This window comes from Silurus meridionalis, chromosome 5 (genome assembly GCF_014805685.1).
Source record: "Silurus meridionalis isolate SWU-2019-XX chromosome 5, ASM1480568v1, whole genome shotgun sequence".
NCBI lineage: Eukaryota > Metazoa > Chordata > Actinopteri > Siluriformes > Siluridae > Silurus > Silurus meridionalis.
The window spans coordinates 7,313,025-7,337,109 of NC_060888.1; the positions used below are offsets into that span (position 1 = coordinate 7,313,025).

The following is a 24,085-nucleotide window of genomic DNA, read 5'->3' on the forward strand; positions in this document are numbered from 1 at the left end:
GTGTCATGTTCACTGACTTAAGAATGATGGCTATAGTGACAGGGCCAAATGTACACAATACGGACAAAGGTATTGGGACACCTGACTTTACCAGCCATATGTGTTTTTTCCCCAAACTGTTATCACAAAGCTGAAATCAACCATTTGTATAGGGTGTGTTTGGATGCAGTAGCATAAAATGTTCCCTTTACTTGAACGAGGAGACCCAAACTGTCTGTTCCAGCATGACAATGCCCCTGTGCACAAAGCAAACTCTATAAGTATATGCTTTGCATGGGTTGGATTGGAAGATCTCCTGCTATAGAGATCTGTCCTAAACCCTACTGAACACCTTTGGGATGAATTGGAAAGCTGACTGCACCCCAGGCCACCTCACCTCACCTCACCTCACCTCACCTCACCTACATTAGTACCTGACTTTACTAACACCCTTGTGTCTGAATGAGCAAAAATCTCATGGTACATCATCCCCAAAGAGTGGAGGGAATTATAAGAGCAAATTGGAACTAAATGTGAAATGTGATGCTCAAAAAGCACATCCCATACTTCTGAACAGGTGTGTCCGCACACTTTTGACAATATAGTGTATGACATGTTTGACAAGCGAGATTGCAAAATAGGACACTTACCTACAGTGCCTTCTACTTATATTGGCTCTCAATATATGATGATAATATGATCAAAGAAATATGTAGTTACAAATTGTCTTTATATTTTGATATTTTGTTTAGAATATTCACAAAGAATACCAATATCAAACAATTGCAAGCACAATACATATATATTTATATCACAGTGTATATATATTTATCTATTTATTTAATATGTGTGTAATATAATTATTGGCACCAAATACTTTGCAACAGCTCTGGGTCTTCTCCTAGACTCCACACTTCACTTAGGAAGAGTGTGATATTTATGAATAGAATGGCACACATATCTGACAGAACTGGTCATAGATTTTAGTTTAATATTAGGCAACTGTTTCATTCTATTCTTTATTTCTAAAAGGATGGACGGGTAACTGATCAGACAGCGCACATCAAGTCCTTTCTAGCGTTACCACTAAACTGGTGTCACCCTTTATAGAGTCCGGGATGCACCAACATCCATCACAACACCAACTCGGTAAAACTAAGCAACCCAGCCCTGATTAAATAAAAGAGGGTTCAAAATGCGAAAATAGAGGATTTTTTGCAGTCTGTTGCATGCATATTGAATATACACTGAATGATGATGGGATTACGTGTCAGGGACGTCACACTCTTATGATTGGCTGTGCGGTGCGCTGATTTGTTGCACTGTTCGGGGGATGTGTGCGGCTGTAAAAGGACCAGGACTGGTTTTATATTAGCACGTGTTCGATTTACGGCTAAAATTGTAATCGATTGTCGGTAAAAATGAATAAATAAATACATGAAAATTTCATAAAGCCATTATCAATAAAACCGAAAGGAGTAATACTGGAACAGTGCGGGGGATAAGAAAAAAAAATAAGGTGCTCTCTTCAATTTCTTCCCGGTCGATACAGTCTGCAAGAAAATCCACCCTTCCATTGTCTACCTCATTGACAGTTGTTTCAAGGTAGGAATAATATAAAATAATATCCAACATGTTTAATAAAATATAAATCGGTAAATCTATTGTTATCAAACAGGTTAAACAGTTATCTATTGTACACAATTATCTACTGTACCAAAAAAATAATAATAATAATCACAATAAAACGTTATATTGCTCTTATTAAAATTTGGCCTATGTTGCTGTTTTTTGTTTGTTTGTATGTTTTGTTTTTGTATTTTGCATTTTAAGAGATGAGTGAAATTTGTTCCATCACCTCATTAAAGACAATAAATAATCTTTTTTCACCCTGTGAAAGGTTTATACTAATAAAACTAATAGAATTTAGATGATTACATCTAAACACAGGCCACAAATACCGGACAGTCGCATCACACTGCCATTGAATCTTTCTATAATAATGAAAATTTCATTGCATTCCCATCATAACAGTATTATTACATTAATTCCCATTGAATCTCCTGATAAAAACATTATTCTTTACTACTGATTATTTTTTTAATTACCAATCCATTAATAAACCAACTTGTGCCCCATTTTATATGTACAACCCTGTTAATAAAACCTGTTTCATCTGAGCATGATGATATTATATATGGTATAGGAAGTTGCATCATCATCATCATCATTTATAAACCATGTCCATAAGAACAAGCAAAAGAGCATCACATTGCCTTCACCAGTTAGCCTTGTTCCTACAATGAAACTTGGTGTCATTTCTTCCCTGATAAGGGACTCATTCCCTTTATTCATGGCTCCACAGTTCAGGTTTGATGCTTCAGCATGGGCATGCTGACCAGTCACAATGTGAAAAAAAGGCAGAATGCTTCCAGGAAGAACATGTTGCAGTTGATGCTTTCAAAGAAGTAAACACACCTCTTCAAATTTTGAACAACATATACTGTCTGGCCAAAAAAAAGCCATCACTTGTATTTAAATAAGCAAATGGGTAAGAGCTCTATTGGGGTACTGCAGTGATTGTTTCATCTGGCAACAAGTTATTACCCCTGACTGATGCAGTGCCAGGAGACTCATTTAAAAGACATAGCCTATGGTCATGGAACAAATGTCTTCTCTTTCAGAAGGGTCGAATTATGTTTACTTGTAAAATTAAGAGTATTTTTACACACACAAAGCAAAGAAAACTCAAATGATTAGCTTGTGTAGCCTAAGGAAAACCACTGAGCATTAAATCAGTGGGCATAAAGAGTGGACCTTTTTTAGGGCAATGGAAAAGGTCATGTAATCTGATGAGTCCAGTTTTACCCTGTTCCAGAGTGATCAGAGTAATCATGCCTATTGACTACTATACAAGCAGTGTGGGGCAGGGTAATGATCCGAGGTTGCTTCTGTTTGCCAAGTTTAGGTTCAGTAACATTACATGTCAAATAATTCAGCTGACTATCTAAATATACTGAGTAACCAGTTTCCTTCATCAATGGATTTTTTTCTTCCCTGATGGCAAAGGCATATTCCAAGATGACAATGCCAGGATTCATTGGGTTTAAATTGTGAAAAATGGTTCAGGGAGCCTAAGACATATGTTGTTCGACTCTTCCATCATCAATACAAGATCTTTGCAAGCAATTAATGCACCTCTGGATGGAAATAAATATTGGATAAATAGATAAGCCTATAAACTATTATTAATTAAATAGCTTTTAAATGCTATTTATATGTCTGCCTAAATATTGGTAACAGGGTTGCAAAAAAAGGATGTACATGTTTGAAAGAACAACAAAGAAGCAATTTTCACAGTGTTTTTGAAGCATAAAATAAACTCCATTCATGGCACATACCACAAGAAACAAAAAACACAATCTATTTTTGCTATCACAGAGGTACTCAACGGACTTGGGCGGTCTAACCAAGAGTGTTTGCACTTTTGGACTGTTCTGTTAGTTGTCCTTGGGTGTATTTTTACTTGACTTGCAGAGTAACTTGTATTAAATCTCTGACACAGAAGTGAATTAGAAATAATGACACATTAATGGTCAAACTAATAGGCAGAAAAAAGAAAGTTTTGGAGTATGATTTTATTTAATTTTTGCTTAGTTAAAATAACTTTTAAATAAATTTCCACGATTATATATCATGTGTATATATATATACAGATGAAATGTATGTTGACTAAAAAGAAGCAGTAATTTTTTCAAGTTTCAGACAGTATTTTAATGTAATAAGTGAATGTTTAATACTAAAAGCTTTATAGTATTTGTGAGCTGTAATAAACAGCTATCAGAACTGAACAAATAAAAATTAAATCAAAGCTATTTATTTTTCATCAAACAAAACAAAATCTGAAATAAAAAAATCTAAATACAACACAAAAAATGTTTAATATTTTAAAAAACAATAACTGCTCCAGACAAGGGAGGACCCCTAAGCTTATGAATTGGGGTTTTCTTGGACACCTTTCTGACAAAAGGGCTTCATGTTTGCACAGTATAGAAACTTTTTTTATTTTTATCATTTTAGAACCTTTTAGCAGATTTACAGTCAATGAGACTGCAGTTATCTAAATGTTTCTATTATTGCTAAATAGTGAACAAAATATGATATGTTTTACTTATTGTATCTAATTTTGTCTACCTTAGCAATGTGCCAGCCACCAAAGTCAGACATTCAGCAAAACCATGCCGACAGCTTTGGGAAGCATGTTGTCTCAGAGCCAGGTATTTCTTTCCAAAGTTATATGCATGGTGGAGTTTCCAGCCTCATCTGCACCATCACCACTTTCCCGGTGTATAAAACTGTGTTTCGCCAGCAGTTGCACAGCACACTGATCCATGAGACTGTGTTACAGCTATATAACGAAGGACTACTGAAACTTTACCGTGGAGTAGTGCCACCCTTACTAATGAAGACTCTTCAGGGAACCATGCTTTTTGGCTTCCAGAACACCCTCCAGAAGCAGCTATCCCCTTTGGCTGAGTCATATATTCCCAGGGCAATGCTTCCTGCCCTGGCCGGGCTCGGGACCGGGGTAGTGGAGAGTTTGTTATTTACCCCCTTCGAGCGCGCACAGAGTATCCTACAAAACAGTGGCAACGACCGCACCCTTCCCACTCTCAGCAATATTATGGCCCGGATGAGTTCCGAAACCTTAGCGAAAGGGTGGTACCGAGCTTTTTTACCCACTCTTACTCGTAATGCCTTAGGAAGTGGGCTTTACTTTGGCTTGAAGGATCCATTGTCCAAAGTACTCCATGAGCAAGATTGCCCCCCCATAGCCTCATCTTTTGTATCAGGGATGGTCAGCTCCTTTGTGATCAGCCTGCCCTTGTATCCACTGTCAGTGTTGGTGGCCAACATGCAGGCCCAGGTCGGTGGAGAAAACCTGGGAGTGAGGGCAAGCTGGCATCAGCTGTGGCAGAAACGACAGCAAAGTTTGGTGTTGTTGTATCGTGGAGGATCACTGGTCATTTTGCGCTCCTGCATCTCCTGGGGCATCACCACTGCCATATATGACCTGCTGACGAAACACTCAGGATGAAGAACCCTATCAGTACAACTTCTCGAAAATTAGATTGGAAAAATCCAATTGGAAAATGACTTTTTTGCTACAGTGAATCTATCCATAATTTATCTACTAATTCCGTCACAGACAGCATTTTCTATGATATTACATTTTCTAGATATTTGCTATGCAAATGAATGGCAACTAGCAAAATACTCCAATGTGTTTAACTAGTATACATTCATAGGACCATTGAGTACATTAAAATCCTTTACGAAAATAATTTTATTGTTTTATTAATAATGTACTTATTACTTCAATCTTAATATTTGCACTTTTAAATTGTCCTTGCCAATCAATAACCAAATGTTATTTAAAATGAATTTGAAAAAAAAAAAATTTAAGTAAACCTTTCTTCTACATCTGGTTTTACATGCATTACAAAATTTTAATAGGCAAGCAATAGTGCTGTTTTCTAAACTCTGTAGAGGTTTTATCAATATTTTATTTTATTTATGTATAGCATGCACATGGGCTTTTGCGATGGACACTTGTGTTAAAAAATATATGTAATTTTATTGTATTTTATTTATTTTTAAATATTCTGAAATTATCAGGTGATAATATCAGGTATAAGGTGAAGTGAAGCATGGCCAAATTCAACTGTTGGTATTAATTCTTTTATCTCAGGGTTACAAACTATTAAAAAGACACGTCCGGTGACAAAAATGTAAATTTTTGTTAGAAGAACCAGAATTTCAAATGCCAAATAAACATAAATGTAATCATATACTATTTCTGTAAATATAAGCATATAAAAATTATATATCTAGGCTTTGCAAATAGGTAACAAAAGAGTGGATCATGATTTTGTATTATGTATTTATTTGTGGTAAAGCTTAATCTTGTCTATGTGAGATGACCTGTTTTGCTTTTAAATCTAAAATAGGTACATCATAATTATCCTTGAAGCTCCACATTGACTACCTGGATTGTGCTGCACTCTTATTGTAGCCTTTTATGAAATTGTAGAAATGTATAAATTTTTTTATTGATTGATTTATTAATTTTTATTATTTATTATTTTACATTTTCTTGCATTGTTGGTGCATGCACTCATTTATACATCATAAATATTTATTTTTATTTATTACACTAATACATTTAGTGTTTTTTTACTTTTAATATGGTATATATAATTTTTTTTTATCTCTAGTTTTCTGGTGACATCAGATGTTTATGGCTGGTATTTATAAGCCTGTTTAAGGCCACAAAAATAACATTTTAGGTCACATGCGTATATGGAATGTCCAAGACTCATGGGATGGTTGGGAATTTAAAGTTGTCCATATACCCATAATCCAAAATAACAAATAACCTGTTAAAAATAAATAAATAAATAAAATGTTTAAATTCTATATATTGTATTAAAGTTATGTCAACTTTAAATTTCTCAGCAGAAAACGTTTAATTTGTTCCATGTTCCATAATCGGTTGCTTCATTTGTCATACTATATTTCATTATTTTTGTTACTTGTTTAAATACACAATAACAGCAAAATAATTTGTTCTCTGTTGAAGTGGTTGTTATGAACATAAAACCGACAGGCTTTATGAAATAAATATATCCAGTCTGGTTAAATGTGGTGAAAACACTAATCTCTAGATTCCTGTTTTATCCACTGCAGTTCACTCTCTCACCACAAGAGCCCGCTGTTGCGTTTTTAGTCATGCTTCAGAAAAGAACAGGAATCAGAGAGCTATGCAGTGACTGTACCATCTGACCCCCAAATAACCAATGTGCGACATCTGGTGCATTACACTGGACAAACGCCGTTTCATGTTCAGAGCGCATGTAATGGAAAGAACGGATCTTTTTTTAATTCAGTGTATCATCCAGTTGAGTCTCGTCTTCATACTACCTATACATGCATCTATATCGTGTCATATACATACAGAATTGGGCTATTTGGGACCTTATCTAAATCGACAGTAAAAGTGGGAGGGGAAAACGTATATTTGGCCAATCAGAGTGAGGGGTTTTGCATAGCGGGGCGTAATTTCCTACATATTAAACCGCTAGTCTCTCGCGGATTAAGCACACAAACACACAAACACACACACAGAGAGCTTCCGAAAAAGGTGTACTTTCAGTACAAGGGCACTCAGGTAAGCGAATATATTTAAATTATTTTACTGTCAGGTTACTACTGTTTAGGTGAGGAATTAATTTGCAACCTTAAACTGAAGGCTGATATGATTAAATATAACTGTTTATATATTCACCAAATAATTGATATACAGTATGTATATTTATACCTGTAATTTGTGCTGCAAAATAAGGAGCAAAATCCTTTCTGAAATAAAAGTTATGTCAAAGCGCACCGATTCTTTTCTAGGACTGGGCTAGGAGCCAAGATTTACCTGCATTCACCTCCATTAGTCCCAGCAGCTACCTTTAAGTCTAACGTGTATTGATGCAGTTTATAAACGTTATAACACGTTATATAGAGTGAATCTGGCAAATCCATGTCATTTTGTGAGGCTACGTATGTCGATTGCGCAATACCAGGGTTTAAATTGTGCGCTGGTGACATGGAGATACTCCATGAAATGAATAAGATGTAATAAAATAAATAAAAATCGTGAAATGATAAAATGAAATAGGATTGTATGCATGATCTGGTACAGATGAAGTGGCAGAGTGACACTGAATTGTGGTAAAATGCATGTTGGTGCTGTTGCATTAATTATACATGGTAAGTAATACAGATGAGATTGTAGCATTGCAGTGATCTATGCCATTTAGTGTTATTTTTATTGCTGTACTCAGAAAAAGTAATGCAGTAAAATGCATTAAAAGCATACTCGTTTCGTTGACTCCTCCAGCCCCCGCCTCAGGTGCATGCCAGGTAGATGTATCTAATATGAATTGTCGCTCAGTTAAGAACAGGTGAATGCACTTGTAGGGTGGAGTACAGCATTTACTTTTCAACAAAAAAAAGATTAGACATGCAGAGAACGCAACACCAGACTGCTTAATTATAGTGAAAGGTGACGAATGTCCTTCTTACTGAAAAACACACTAACTTATTGTGTGTGTGTGTGTGTGTGTGTGTGTGTGTGTGTGTGTGTTTGCTTAATCCACACCCAGAGCTTGTGTAAAGGCACCTGTAGATAAGGAACTCTCAGTAACTGCGTGGCATTTTCCTAAAGAGTGTAGATAGAAACATTGGATTTGCATCCAGCCAAACATGCAGCATATCTGCAAAGACTTAAAACAGTGGCCTTTTTGTAATGCGTAGCAATGTGGGGGCCGAGTCGTCACGTGGGATTTGATGAAACAAGGCACGTTCTGAAGATGCATTTAGCATGACTTTTGCTTTCTGCAATTTGAGGAAACATATATATACGATTGTGCAACAATCTAACAGTGAAGCAAAATCTCACAAAATGATGTGAAATCCCTTTAGCAATATCTTGTGCTAGGTTTGTGGAACTAGTGGCAGAGTTATTTAGAAATTGTACTCCTTTTTTTTTGGTTAGTTACTTCTCCATTCTCAACCTCTTTCTCAACCTCTTTCTGCAGGCTTCTCGTCTACCGATAAGAGAAAGTTTATTTCATGGGTGGGGTGTGATGATGTGGGCAGAGAGTAGAAAAGAGGCAGTAGTTTAAGGGCGTGGATTAGCACGGAGAAAGAATGACTTGGTCTTCAGGACAAACCTGCTTTGGAGTAAAAAAACGTAAAGATCTGACACTCAATCTGACCATTCTTGCAACTCGCTATTTTGTTTTTCTTACTAGTTTGTTTATAGACAATCCCTAAATTGAGCCGTTCAGTAATCAGTATTAAAATGAATAGCAAACCACCCTACACAAAATTCACACCATTATTTTGCAGTCATTTGATCAACACTTACATACTAGTGGCCTGAATTAACCTTGCAGTTTCTCCAGTTTGATTTAACAAGCCAAATAAATCATCTTTTCCCAACAGAACATCCAAAATGGATGACAACCCAGTTAAAGATGAGGTGGAGAAATTCGACAAGAGGTGTCTAAAAAAGACCAACACCGCAGAGAAAAACAGTCTTCCAACAAAGGAGGGTAAGCGCAACTGGAAGCCTTCATTTAGCTCCTACATGATCCCTGTGTTCCAGGCGTGTCGACATGTGCCTTTTGTTTGAACTGACATTCGGAAAACACAAACGACAGATTATAAGAGCAGATATGTGATTTATATTACACAATATCACACACACAGAATAAGAGGAAATGGTGGAAATGGATGTTTGTCCTCGTTTCACCTGCAGCCTAATCTGCTGCCAAGTAAAGGATTCAAAACATAGAAAGGCATGTCCTTTGATTGTGCGATCGTGGAACATCCCTCCACCTAAGTCTCTCATATTGAGAAGAAAATTCCTCTTAATATTTAGATACATACTCTTTTTTGCTGTATTATAATTATAATTTTTTTTCTATTACTGTGATTTATACTGTAATTATTATATTATAGTTCATATAGCACTGCGTTATTTGCCCATTAGTGGGCAAATTATTATTTCTGACTCAGTAATTCAAACCCTAGGACTTTCCACAGCCAGACCAAATATTATAACAAACAAAGAAAAAAAGTTTTGTTCTGGACTTTGAGCAGCACCACAAACGTCAATTATATTAGCCTGTTATATCTATACTTGGTGTCACATGCCAGTACCCGCACTAAATCTTAACCCTTTCTGTTTATTAACCTTTGGTTTCCAGAGGTGATTGGCAGATGTTAGAGTAGATCTACAGTATACTCATTTAGGCAGCTTTTTTAAAGGGTTTATGTACACCACACAACTATCGCACACAGATTTAGTAGGTAATCTACTCAAATGTTACATACAACACCCACCAACACGACTGGCCCTGGATATTTATGTTTTATACATATAAATAAGGCACTTCTTGAGGAATTTATCTCAGAATGCTCTGATAAGGACGACGAAGCAAAAAAAGCATCCAGTTAAAAAATAAACTGACCTAACGGACACTTCTTTCATTTCTTTATGCAGACAATCACAAGTTACTTTGATTTTCATTTGTCCAGCATTTTCTAATACAACAGACAATAATCCTTAGTAGATCCAAAGGAGGATAGTGTCATAATACAAATGTTTGCATATGCATCATGGGACTGAAGCAAAATAATAGTGAATGGACAAATAGATACTCAGAACACGTACAGACACAGGCAAATTATACCTGATACAACCTTCGGATCCCTCTACTTATTCAAATCTTTACTGTAATATATGTACTATTAGTTTTCGATGCATTTTTTAATGGAATGTTCTGGAAGTGCAATAACTACGATCTTAAAAATTGAGCAAATTCAATTATTAATATCCGGATCATTCACATATTGTTTTTAGAATTCTAAATACTACATTCATTTGCAGTAGTAGCTCGTGTTATCTTATCAATACCCTCAAAGAGAACATATTACATGTACATCTCCAGTTCCATGGACGTTACAGTGATGATAAGTATAAAATGTTTACTTCAACAGAACTGTAAGGTGTGTCTTGTGCTTTTGTGACTTGTGATATCTGCTTTTTTTATAACGCTTGTTGCATCACCATCATTCTTACATAAACTTCCTTTTCTTCTTTAACAGACATCGAACAAGAAAAGAAGGCTACCACTACAGCAAAATGAAGCCTGTTGGGCCATGATTCTTCATGTATCTCTTTTTTCTAACAACAACTCCCCCCTCCCCCAATCCGTTTCCCTTTCTCCATTTTAAATCAATTTACTTAATCACAGCTTCACCTCCTGCACTTCAATACCCTCATTTATATAATATCACAGTCTCCTTATAGTGCCATAGGCAAGGAAACATGCAACCAGAAGGGGTAGAGGAGTGAGCATGCAAAAATCCTGTGTAATTGCACCTATGCATATTTTTTAACTTTTTTTTTTTTTTTCAATTTTACATTCCGGAGAATGGACTAAGGTGGCATGAGCAGTCAAACACAAGTGTGTAGGTTTTAACATCAGCCAGTAACTCTGTCATCTCTGACCATGTCTCTGTATCTGGTAACATTCGTTGAGTTATCAAGAAAATGACGTAAAAATATTTTTGTTTAAAAAAAAAAAAACAATAATAAAATGTTGTTTAAAACATACTTCGAGTAGTTGTTCTTTAATTTCTCTATGTACAAGGCTTCTGAATGTTAGCAGTAGGTTTTGCTTTTTTTTTAACTACAATCAGCACTAGCATTTATCATTAGCTACTTTCTTAAAATAATGTAGCTTCATGAGTAGCAATATTCATTATCATCACAAATATATTTATTGCACTCATTACCGATAACTTAAAGCCTCATTTAAGACTATCCAGCTCTTCTTGATTGTTAATTTTGTGGATATAAACACTGGTTATATTGAAGTGATTTGCTAGAAGAGCCACTTGATACTGCTACATAGTGATGAGTGAAAATTCTTTGGGAATCTAATTTTTTATAATTGATTACACAAGTTTTCCACGGCTGCTGGTTATACGGGTTGAGAAAAGTGCTCGATTAACCACCAGTGACCAGTTGCATTTGGGTGACCTAACAATGATCATTATTCATAACAATTATTCCCAACCACAATCACTATTCATTACTCTCCAAAACTAATCATTGATAACCATTATTCTCAATAGTACTATCATTATCACTATTATCCCCAACAACTAATCAATAACCACTATCATTTCAACCACCAATCACTGATTACCATTTTTCCAAACAACCAATCACCGATTTCCATTATTCCCAACAACCAATCACTAACCACTATTATTTCAGCCACCATGCACTGATCACCATTATTCCAAACAACTAATCACTGTCAATATTCCTAATCACCAATCACTAATCACCATCAGTCCTAACTGATCAGTAATCACCATTATCCCAAACAACCGATCACTGATTACTATTTTCCCAACCACCACTCACTAATCACCATTATTCCCAACCACTGAACACTGATCATCATTATAGCAAACAGATCACTGATTACCTTTATTCCCAACCACCAATCACTGATCGCCATTATCCCAAACAACCGATCACTGATTTCCAACAAACAATTCTTCAGCATTATTACTAACTGCTGATCACTATTATTTCGATTAGATAGATTAGATTAGATTCAACTTTATTGTCATTGTGCAAGATACATGTACAGAGCCAATGAGATGCAATTAGCATCTAACCAGAAGTGCATAATTGGCCTATTTAAAATAAACAACAGTAAGATAAATAGGGTGTGAGGTCCATATATACATGGATGAGGGTGTTTAATGTACAGAAGTTACAGTAGGTAATAATATATGTTATATATAGTAATAAACAATATTCTGTGCAAAGATTAGGCATAGATAGACATGCCAGAAGATAATATACTAAAATGACATGATAAAGAATGTATGTATGATATAAAAACCACTCTTTCAACACCATTCTTCCCAACATCACGTCAGCATTGTTTAAAACGTCTGATAACTAATGTCTGACCATTATATCCAAGGTCTGATCACTGATCATCATTACTTCTATTATGTCTATTTCCATACTACTAGACAGTGTGTAAGTGGGATGTTAAAAAATGTTTTTAGTATATATTTAGAAATTATTTTGTCGTGTCAAAACCAAATACTTTTTAAGAAAAATAACAGTTTACTCTAATACTATACATTTTATATACAAATGATCATTATTAATGAATATGCAAATTTGCTTATGATGTCATTTGGGAATACTATACTTTCTCTTTTTGAAATCTTAAGATTGAAACTAAAAGTCCAATTCAGAAACTTATGCTCGCATCACTCGTCATTTTCCACAATATAATAAACTAAAATAAAAAATACAAACGTTAAGACAAAATGTAAAAGTCTAAAATAGCCTGGATTTCTTTCTGAGAAGAATACCTGATTTGATACACACATGTGGATGTGTGTGTGTGTGTGTGTGTGTGTGTGTGTGTTAAAGGTTACTGTCAATCACAAGGCACCACAATAGGCAGGGCAAACGTGAACCTACTAAATAGAGGAACGTGAATTCATGAAATTATCCATAGTCTACATGAGTAATATGAATCTACAGTACATGACTCTATACTGTATATTCCTCATTCGTTCCTTTTGTTAACAGGTTGCATATTTCACAGCCGCAAGCACAGTGCTCATATTATCATGATCATATTATAGATTATTGAACACGCTGGCCCCCGGGAAGCTCATCAAACTAGATTTACTTCACCAATACAATAATATTTTGTTTTATGATCTTTCTGATCCAAATCCTTCATGGCCTTTCAATCAGATCCAGTACAAGACATAATATTCTGTGAATACTATAAAGGTATATATAAGATTTCTGGGTTTAGATGTTTTTAGACCTACACTGCAAGCAAATGAATGTTTCTCTGTTTGCCTTTATATCAGTAGACAGTTAAAAGACTGATAAGAGTGTAGCCCACACCTTTTAGTCATACGTCCTTTATCAAAAGAAGCCATTTCAACCAAAAGGTGTGGCTAGAGTAAACCTGTGCACTGAAATCAATAGTTTCTCAGTGCATGAGAAGGTGCAAGAGTAAGAAACAGGTTTCTAAAGACCAGTTCAAGTGAATATACTCATTAGATAGTAAATCGTTATTGTGAAAGTCTACATGCTTCGTGCCCTGTTAATGTAAAGTATTTATACATCAATTTTCACTCTGAGTAAATGTTTATAATCTGCATAAAATATCAACTTACAAGCAAATGCAAAATAATAAAAATAAAAGATATAATCAAAAAAAAGAAGCCATGGAAGGATGAAAATAAGATCTAAATCTTGTGGAAAATGCTAAAATGTACTCGGCTAAAAGTATATACAGTCAAAAAGTATATACAGTCAAAAGGTTGTTATTTGAAAAGTTTTAGAATAAGTGTTAAGTTTCATGATGATGGTTTAAAACTTTTTCTGGTTTTACATGTACTCTAAGCAATATACTAGCTAAAAAAAAACACTGAGAAAACTAATGCTAGTTCACACATACAGTAAGAGAAGCAAGCATTTTATCTGGTGTCAAGATAAAGCTGAACTCATGCAGCACACTTAAATTTTTTTTTGTTGCAAACACTTCTTAGCACGTCTCAACAAGAAAGCCTTGACATTCCTAGCCAACAAGGATCTCTGCGTGCATGTTCAAATATCCTCGAGTTGCTTAGTGAAAGTCTTATATTAAACCAAACGTGTCAGTATATTTAGAAGATTAGGCCTAGCCTAGAGGGAGTTGGTGAAGAGAATTCCGTAGGGAGATCGGCAATCGCAAATACAGGGAAATCTGTGGGTGTTGAAGAATGTACTCGCAGCGTTGCACCAGTTAAGAATGTCTTGCTGTACTTGGCTTGCTTGAGCATGAGAGCAGGGCATGTTTTTGCACATTGGTTGCCTGCAGAACTGCAACCGAAGTGACACACACCATCAGACATTAAGTCATATTATCCCTTTTTCTCTTATCCGTTCTGAAAATAAAGAATATAAAAATGATATATCTCTAAGTTAAATGTCTCATGTGTCTAATGCAAAGTTTTTTGAGTGTTTTTGAGCTTTATAACATTTCTTAATAAGCTCAAACAAATGGGCTGCCTCTTGAACAACATTTAAAATGCAACATTCGTTCATGGCACATGCTGATTTCGCTTCATGCTCAGTTCTTTTTAATGAGGCCATGAAGTGACAGACATCATTGTGGCTCATATGTTCTGAATAGGGTGTTCATAAAATTCCATTCGCTTTTTCAGTGAGGGGTTTTTTTTTTTTTCAGAAAGACAGACAAAGAAGTCTGTAGTTTGGAGAAGCACCCAGGGATCTCTTTACTAAAACCACAGGGCCTTTATTCAGTATGCAATGCCACACAATGTCTACAGACATACTGTACTTTGTATAGGATGCTCTACTATTTCAATTACAACTACAGACTAATTAATATATGACCAAAAGTGGAAAGTTATTTGGAAAAGAAAAGCATTTTAGGCTCCCTTTTGTAAACTAAAAACCCACCAAGGTTTCAATGTACTGCAACATCTGATTGTGTCTGGAGAGTGGATATCTCTTATGCATGGTGACTTCTAATCTTGTGGCTTAGGTGTGTGCAAATCTTGTGGTCAAAGAATGGATAAAGTTTTAAGCCTTATTTAAGCCTTTATTAAGACTCACCTGTAAGGAACGACTCAATATTATGTTCCAGATGAGGTTGTTTTTACATTGAAATGGTTTTCTATGTTCTCCATGAATCAATATAACCCGTTTAGCATGAGTTTTGTTTTTTTTTCCATAGAATTAGGCTACGCTTAAATAACTTCTGCGGGTTGTTTATTTTCTTGCGCTGCAGGTTGAAGGATGGGAATTTTTCCCAAATATTAGCTTTTACTGCAAACTTCCACTTAGGCCTTTTCTGCAGCTGCCTCTATTTATTTATTGTTGTTGATCTTTTAGCTTCAGTTTTGTCTTCAGTAAGTGAAAAGCATGCTCAGTTGGGTTGAGTTCAGGTGACTGGGTGACTGACATTTACACCGACCAGGCATAACATTATGACATTATAACATTATAATTGGTGAGTGTATAACGCTGATTATCTCTTCTTCATGGCACCTGTAAGTGGGTTAGACAGCCAAAGAGGGAACAACACAACATTAGACAGGTGGCCATGATGTTGTGGCTGATTGGTGGCCATAAAATGCCTGGTATAAGAACATTAAATATTTTGGGGGTTTTTTTTCACATAAGGAACTTTGGATTGCTTTGCAGTATGTTTGTTTCATCAGTCTGCATTTGACTGAACGTAAGCAAAAAGTATAACTCTATACACTATAACACTACACATCATCCTGTTTCTTCTACCAGCAGTCACACCAGTGACCCAGTTCCACTGACTGACAAACATGCCCATGCCATAGCACTGCCTTCATGATTGAAAGATGTACTATCCTTTGAAACATACGTTCAAAAATAGAACAGAATTTAATATTTTAGAATGTTAAATATTTTAAACAATGAATGTTCAATATCTTGAGTGATTAATATTCTACTGCAATGTTTCTAATGTAAGCAAATTTGTGACATAGACCATGACAACTGCTTTGTACAGAAGGTCAGATGTACCTCATGCCTGTTCTCTTTTATTCAAGCATGTGTTCAAATGGCACTTGATGGACCAAAAACCGATCATAATATTTTGCACAAATATATGACATTAAATGCAGTTTGATTACAAATGTTAATAAATCTGCAAAAAAAAAGATTTCTGTAAATGAAACATATTTTTGACATATACTGAGCAAAGCTTCATCCAGTATTTGGCTTGTATCTTTGTCTGTTATTTTAAATTCGGATAGAAAAGAGGATAAAACCAGAGAATGAAGAGAAAACCCAAACAGACATGGTGGAGACCATGGAAAATTCCATGTAAAGAGTATCTCAATCTCAGGAACAAACCCAGTAGCTCTGCAAGGCTGCAGCTCAACCCACAGTGCCACCCGCTATTGTTCTTTCTCTGACTTTTTTTTTTTTAACAAAACATCTTTAGCAAAGTCTGCACTGACCATACATGAGGGTTTGAGTCAAGACATTTTTGAAAGGTTTTGCTTTTTATAGTTTCTAATAAACTAACACTTTACAACTGTGTATGCCATTACCAGCTTGATCAGTACAGTACACAGTCTGCACATCAGGGCATCATGAATGTGGGCCATGCACAAAGACCTTATTTAAAGGGTACCTACATAGGGCCTTTATGCAGCAATGAAATATATACATCAAAACATGGAAAAATACAAAAATCCTAAATTATTATTATGAGTAGATCAAGATTACATAGTGACATATTGATTTATTTTTGCTACTGGCACATTTCTGATACTTTGTCAAAGTTACATATATGTGTAAATGAACATTTTATTATTATATAAGTTTGAGTGCTTTAAATTCATTTATTTAGCTGGCAAATGGGTTTAAAAAAAAAAAAAAAATTCTACTATAAAGAAAATATAGAATACTATAGTAAAGATAATTTGCATGAGGAATGAAATGGACCAAGAGCACATTGATCATTTCATTCCAAATCCCTAAAAAAGAAAAGACAAATGGACACGTATTGCAAGATTTTCCAGTACTTCATAAATGTCCTATTGGTAAATTAATATAAAAAAAAAGATAACAGTTGCTGCAAAATTCTGATTGTGAAGCTGAAGTAAGCTTAAATTGTCCAGTACTCTTATTTATTTATGCAGTGCATATGATTGTGTTATGAATGCAGAGTGCAACCCGAGTGTTTCTGTTTAAATATGACGGCAAGAAAACCCATGTGACCAAAATATGTTTAGTAAAAATAAGATGTGTGCTAAATTTATGTGTAACACGGATTGAACAGGAAGTATTTAGAGTGACAATCTTCCTCTGTACTTGCCGCTATTCAAATGTGTTTGCTCTAAACTCTCATATTGTATAAATAATTTCGGGATGTGTTTCCTGGCATATAAAATGCTTTCACAAGGAAATGTTGTACAGAGCAAGTCTAGAGTCGAAGGCTTTTTGCATTGCCACAGCGTGTTAACACTTGTCCATTAAGAAAACAAAAGACCAGATTTTTTAAGTGAGCCATATAAAGTATCTGAAAATCATTGCACAATGCTAAGAGGGCAACATTTAGGCTCTTCAAGTGTTATGAATAAAATTTTCCCTATGGATAGCTTTAGGAGCCAGTAACTTTTCATAATCCTAGTTCCTGGTTTTGCAAATGTGAATCTGGCATTATCAGGACAATCATAAACAGCCTGTTTAATGTCTAAATAGGAGCAGACTTGCTTTCTCTTAGGGTGTGAGCTAAAAGATTCTTTGACCTTGTTGTACTCTAGCTGTGGAGCAATCAAAACTAAAAAAGCAACGTACAGTTTAGCCAAAGTATACTAAAGTTGTTGTAGCATTCTTTGGCACACGCAACTGACCTCTTAGGTGCTTGCCAACTTCCCCTTGCTTATCTGTAGACACTGGTGAAATGTTAGTTAACACTGAGCCTGTGTCTAAAGAAAGGTCCAAACTTTTCTGAAACTGATTGCTGTAAGAATCAAAGGTGAGGCGTGAAAACGTCTGTGCACAAGGGTGTGTACTATTGTGAATTCGCATAAAGGTGGAACCTTATCATCATTTATTTTTTACAAGTTAGGGTTAAACTCATATGCTGACACTCAAGAGCAGCTGGCAAGGTTTCTTGAACATGGTGGAGAAATTCACATGCACAGACATGAGAAGGCTAAACATGTTCACATGCAACCCCTTACATTCCAAGACAATAGGCTCATGTATAATTACTGTTTTTTATTCTTTTTATGTTTGAGGACATGCTAAGGATGCATATTTTATTAGTGGCAGCGTATCATTTTTTAATAAAGGTGAAGGATCGGTTAACTATAGTCTCTAAACAGTTATTACTTCTTACACAAGGTTCTCCAAATAGTCTCACCATGGTTTGGCCTCTAAATCTAGATCAATTTGTACTTCCCTGTTTTCTCACATTTTGGTCAACTAAAGGCTGTTACTAATGAAAATAATGGCATGATGTAATTTGAGTCCATCCTTCCAACACAAACATCCCACCCATAATCAGACATTTGTTTATAAGCTTTTTTTGCTTTTTTTTTTTAAAGAATGCACTCCAACTGAACCTGGAGTATTTACTGCCATCTCTTGGAGACATTCAGACCTTTTGTCAGATAAGTTCGAATATTCAGGTTGTTGTTTAAATGTTGGCATGTTAAACATTTAATATCGTCTCAGCCTAAAACACCAGTTGAAACGTAATTAAACTGTGCCTTTGTAGATGCCTAGAAAAGGCTCTCATCTCCATTTACTCCTTCAGATTTTTATCCTTGTAGATTCTCCTGTAAATTAAATGGATTTCTCCATGTAGGTGCATTCTACATGGGCTTCTACAAAATCTTTACACCCATGATTCACCATATCTCACTACGTTCCTGAATTACCAATGTTTGTTGTTGCCTACATTAAATTCAAGGCCAAAATATCAGTGTTAGGATTTTTACTAAATTGACACAGCAGAAGCTGTGTTTGATCTGCCATTCAGGAAGTGAAACGTATATACACAGGATATTTTGGCCACAATATGGTGATATTTTCTAACCAACTTATTTGGTCATGTACCTCAAATATAAAAATAATCATTTAAATTTTTTTTGACTGTGACCACATCCACCATGCAAGCATTCAACATGCCTTCATTATAATGTTAATCTTTATTTGTCTGGTAAGCATCACATCTAACCAGACAAAAATAACCCACACATTGCAGTGTCAGATGGCAATAAAGAACAATCTCCTCGATACCGCTTTACTAATCATGCACTTAAATCCATTGCTGATTTATGTCCCTGTACTGAATCATGTTGTTGGTTTCAGAAATAATTCGTTATTCTACCCAAACAAATTATAGACAAAAAAGTATTGTACATTGCCCTGTACCTTCTGCGACACGAATGGAAAAATCTATTGTGAATACAATTCTCACTAGTGTGTCATGGACTTTCAGTGTTTCTGGCTTGCTTGGATTACTACCTGTATAAAGATTCCCAAGTTTTCCAACGTGTTCTATGGCTTCTGCTTATAATAATAAACTAATTAATATAGGGCTGCATCAACTAATTGATAAAATCAATAATGAAATTTGTTGTCAATAAATACTGCTATCGATTAGTTAGGCTGCTCAAGTTACGGGTTAGCATGATGGCAAGATAACACAGCCGCTTGCGAAATGGCAGAGAGGTCAACCGCCAGCCGGAAAAGAAAACACTGGCGTCACGGATGAAGGTGAAACATAAGCACGGTAAACTAATACTGCATATACTCAGCATGTGAAAATGAAGTGCTATTGTGCAATCTGTTTGTTTGTAACTTCGGGACAGTCGCTCTGGATCTGTTCTGTTGTGACTCGAGAGCATCAGGTCGCACAATCAGCTCGCTCACAACATAGTGATGGATTCAATTAAAACGGTGCAAACATACACTAATTCAAAAATCAGCAAATTACAGCAGCAGTTAACGATACATTTTTAGTCAATGTTGTGGTTGTCAGCATATGCTTATGCATTTGTACAAAAATGCAGATTTTTTCCTTTCTTTTTTAAATCGAGCATGTTTGCTTGTTGCGTTTCTCTGTTCCATTCTCTTTTTTATAACATTTGTCTACTACAACAGTAACTTATGTGTTTTCAAGCGTGATTTACTGCGGCTTTACTAAGTTGAAATGCTTGTTTTTAATATTTATATACAGTGGAACCTCGGAGCTCGCGGCCTCAGCGCTCGCAACCTCGCATGCTCGCGACTTTCATTCCGACCGGCGACTCTCATTCAGATCGGCTCGTGAGCAACCGCGAGCTGCTCAAAATGCTAGTTTTAACATTTCTAATCAAGGTTTATCTCATTAAAATTGTCTAAAAAATGCTTTAAAACTATTTTTATTATGTATGGAGTGAAATAGTGTTATTTACTCATTTAAATCGATTTCGTATAGTGTTCTTTGGGTTTTTACTGGGTTGGAAGGGGCGTATCAAAAGGTCGCGAAAATTCGGAACTCGCGACCTGTCTTGGTCCCTAACCCTCGTGAGCTCCGAGGTTCCACTGTATTTATATTTAATTTATGCATATATCATTTAATTATTATACAAAATTCAATTAATTATATTCCAGATGCTTATATATTCAAAACTATACAAAATGTCTTTTTTTTTAAAGCATGGTTGTCAACTTGCCATCTGCAATTATCATTAAAAACAATACAAATGTTGGTTTACACAATTTACACCATGCATATTCAAATTTTATTTATTTATTTACAGGAAGAAACAACCCAGCATGAGTGAATTTGTTCAAAGGAGAAATCCCCAATGTACTCCTCAACAAGCAGCACTATAAGCTTTAAAATATCAAAATTAAATATAGTTAAACCCTGAATTCACATATCATAACCTTGTGCTCCAGTACATCTGATCAAATCCACATTATCAACTTGTGCTTGTTAATTCCTCTCCACTGCTTTTCTTTCTTTCTTTCTTTCTTTCTTTCTTTCTTTCTTTCTTTCTTTCTTTCTTTCTTTCTTTCTTTCTTTCTTTCTTTCTTTCTTTCTTTCTTTCTCTACTGACTGTATAAGACTGTAGTGAGGACATTACTCATAATCACACACACTCCGGTGCTCATGTTAGTTCTCACTCTCCAGTGTTTTGTATTGTTTTAAGATTTAGAATCACACCATTGATATCACCTAAATGAGGACAGGTTCCCCTTTTAAGTCTGGTTCCTCTTAGGGTTTCTTCCCCATTCATCTAGGGAGTTTTTTCTTGCCACAGTCACCCCAGGCTGTTCATCAGGGATAAATACTCATTATTCACTTTAGGTTCTGTAAAGCTGCTTTGTCCATTGTCCATTATGTCCACTGTTGAAAGCGCTATAGAAATAAACTTGAATTTGAATTGAATTAGGGTTCTTTATCGTTATAATAAGCAAAACAGCTTATTGAATTGTTTTTAATCTGATTAATCGAAAATAATAATAATTATCATCCAATTATTAGATTATCAAAATAATTGTTAGTTGCAGCCCAACAAAATAATATTTGTTGTTAGTTAACAAGAAAAGTCCTATAATTATTGATATGGTGTGAGTAAAGTTTCTTGTTTAATCACACTTGTTTATTAAACATGTATGTGAGGGTATTTTTCAGACATTGTAGTTACACTTGCAATATGGCAGTTAGAAACAGTTGTGTATGTGTGTGGTGTGGAAGCACTAGTGCCCCACCCTGGATTAATTTGCCTGCCTTAGGTTAATTGTAGCTAAAATTAAAAATTAATTAGATTAATTAGACAGACTGACCGATTGATTATCTGACACTCGTATTCTCTAGTCTTGCTAGAGTCCCTACCTGTACCCTGATCACACTGTATAGTGTCTTTAAACACACTCTCTCTCTCTCTTTCTCTCTCTCTCTCTCTCTCTCTCTCTCTCTCTCTCTCTCTCTCTCTCTCTCTCTCTCTTTAGAATTAAACATGCTTCTGAGGTAACAGTGACCAGTGTTCCTGTCCCCTTCTTCTCTTTGGATATGTCCGATCATCTCAATGCTCTACCTCTGGATTGAGTTATCTTCAATTGGAAACAACTGTGCAGCTGAGGATGATTCCACACCAACAGCCTTAAAAATCAATCCAACTCAAGAATCTGGAGGATGTTCTGGATTGTAATTAATATCAACAGTCTGTTACAATGGCTCAGGGCCACAGTTTGCATGAACAGTTCTGCATTTAAGCATTTATCGTTGAACAGCACCTCAACAATGATGGGACTGTAATGAATAGACATCTGGTGCCACTAATATGAGGATGGGTTCCCTTTTGAATCTGGTTCCTCTCAAAGGTTTTTTTCAAATTGCAATCTCAGGGAGGTTTTCATTCACCACAGGCAACACTTGCTCATTAGCAAAGATGGAAAGTATTGAAGTAGAAATACTTTGTTACTGTACTTAAGTAGATTTTTCTGGTGTCAGTCCTCCACTTCACTATATATTTTTTGGACAACATTTTACTTTCCCTCATTACATTTTTTTCCACAAATATCTTTACTTTCTACTTCTTTTTAAAACCAAGCATGTTTCTTTAATTTATTTTGTGAATAAATTAAAGTAATGAGCTTGGTTTTAAAAAGAAGTAGAAAGTACAGATATTTGTGGAAAAAAATGTAATGAGGGAAAGTAAAATGTTCTTCTCATTGTGCTCTGTTTTCAGCTCATCAACCTACTTATTTTTATTTTGTGGCTTTTTGAATTCTACCACTGGTGTATCATTTCCTGGCTCTCATACACCACAGATGTAGGCTAGTTTACGAAGTTAACAATAAGCACAGCTGAAGGCAACAATAAGTTTGGGGATATGGATGAGACAGATGGAGTCAGCGATGTAACCATGACTGAGTACAGAGATTTTCCTGATCACCTGAGCATATTTTTTTCTCTGCTTGTGTTCTATATGGTGGTTGTTCAGCCTTAATATATTAATATACTATTAATATATTAATATGATGCAAGTTCCAGTTACAAGCGTGGCAATAAAACAGGTAGTAGTAATGGCTACTTAAGTACATGTAAGAGCCCAAACTTCTTTACTTTAACTTGAGTGAAAAAGTGTAGTCAGTACTTCAAATTCTTTCAGGGTATATGGGTATATACTTCTACCCACATAGCAAAATTAGTTTGGTCTAGTGATGGGCCACACAAACCACTTCCAATTGGCCCAAATACAGCAATGCATAGAAAAATAAATAAATGTTTTAATATCGATGCGATGTTTCAGTTCATGAAAAAGCGGCATTGTGCACACAACTCAACATCCAAATAAGTCAAAAATCTGTTAACCAGTTGTACTCTCCTTATGTTCTTTTCTCTTCATCCTCTCTCTCCTGCCACCATCCCTACCCGAGGCCACATATCACCATCTTTTAATGGTGGAATCGATTTTCTTTTCTGTGGCCGCAAATGTCAAGTGGTTACGCCTATCTTGTTTTTATCTTACGCCTATCTACGCTTTGTCTTGGTTAAAGTGTTCTAAACCATTAACCAAACCAAACAGCTAAATCGCAAGATTACACACTTTCAACTGAAGAAAGAATATTTGAAAATAGAACAAAAAGACAAAGGTACAAGATGAAGTGTGTGACATTGAATAAGGTAAACTGAACAATAAGGTAAAAACTGCAAAACCATGAACGATTGCGTTTTCTAGATGCGACTTGATTGGTTGATTTTTTAAAATTTTATTTCTTTAATTTATTTAACTTAGGAGTTAAGAGAAGAAATATGGATAAATTGGCCTTGTCTTGTACATAAAAAGGTTTCAAAAAAATATGTAATAGGTTTGACTTTATTATACTGTAGATTATAATTCAGATCTTATC

General features: G+C 35.3%; 3 protein-coding genes across 3 annotated transcripts in view; 2 read left to right on the forward strand and 1 right to left on the reverse strand.

The window, feature by feature from the left end:
- Positions 1–24,085, reverse strand: part of LOC124386298 (macrophage mannose receptor 1-like) — a 47,305-nt gene that overhangs the window by 17,092 nt on the left and 6,128 nt on the right. The window lies entirely within an intron of this gene.
- LOC124386299 (solute carrier family 25 member 53-like) lies at positions 1,216–6,901 on the forward strand. The gene is made up of 2 exons (XM_046850048.1): positions 1,216–1,584; positions 4,179–6,901. Exon 2 carries the CDS (start codon positions 4,181–4,183, stop codon positions 5,075–5,077), a length of 897 nt encoding a protein of 298 aa, XP_046706004.1. The 5' UTR covers positions 1,216–1,584; positions 4,179–4,180; the 3' UTR covers positions 5,078–6,901.
- Positions 7,067–11,218, forward strand: tmsb1 (thymosin beta 1). Its single transcript, XM_046850049.1, has 3 exons — positions 7,067–7,210; positions 9,040–9,149; positions 10,708–11,218. Exons 2-3 carry the CDS (start codon positions 9,050–9,052, stop codon positions 10,746–10,748), a joined length of 141 nt encoding a protein of 46 aa, XP_046706005.1. The 5' UTR covers positions 7,067–7,210; positions 9,040–9,049; the 3' UTR covers positions 10,749–11,218.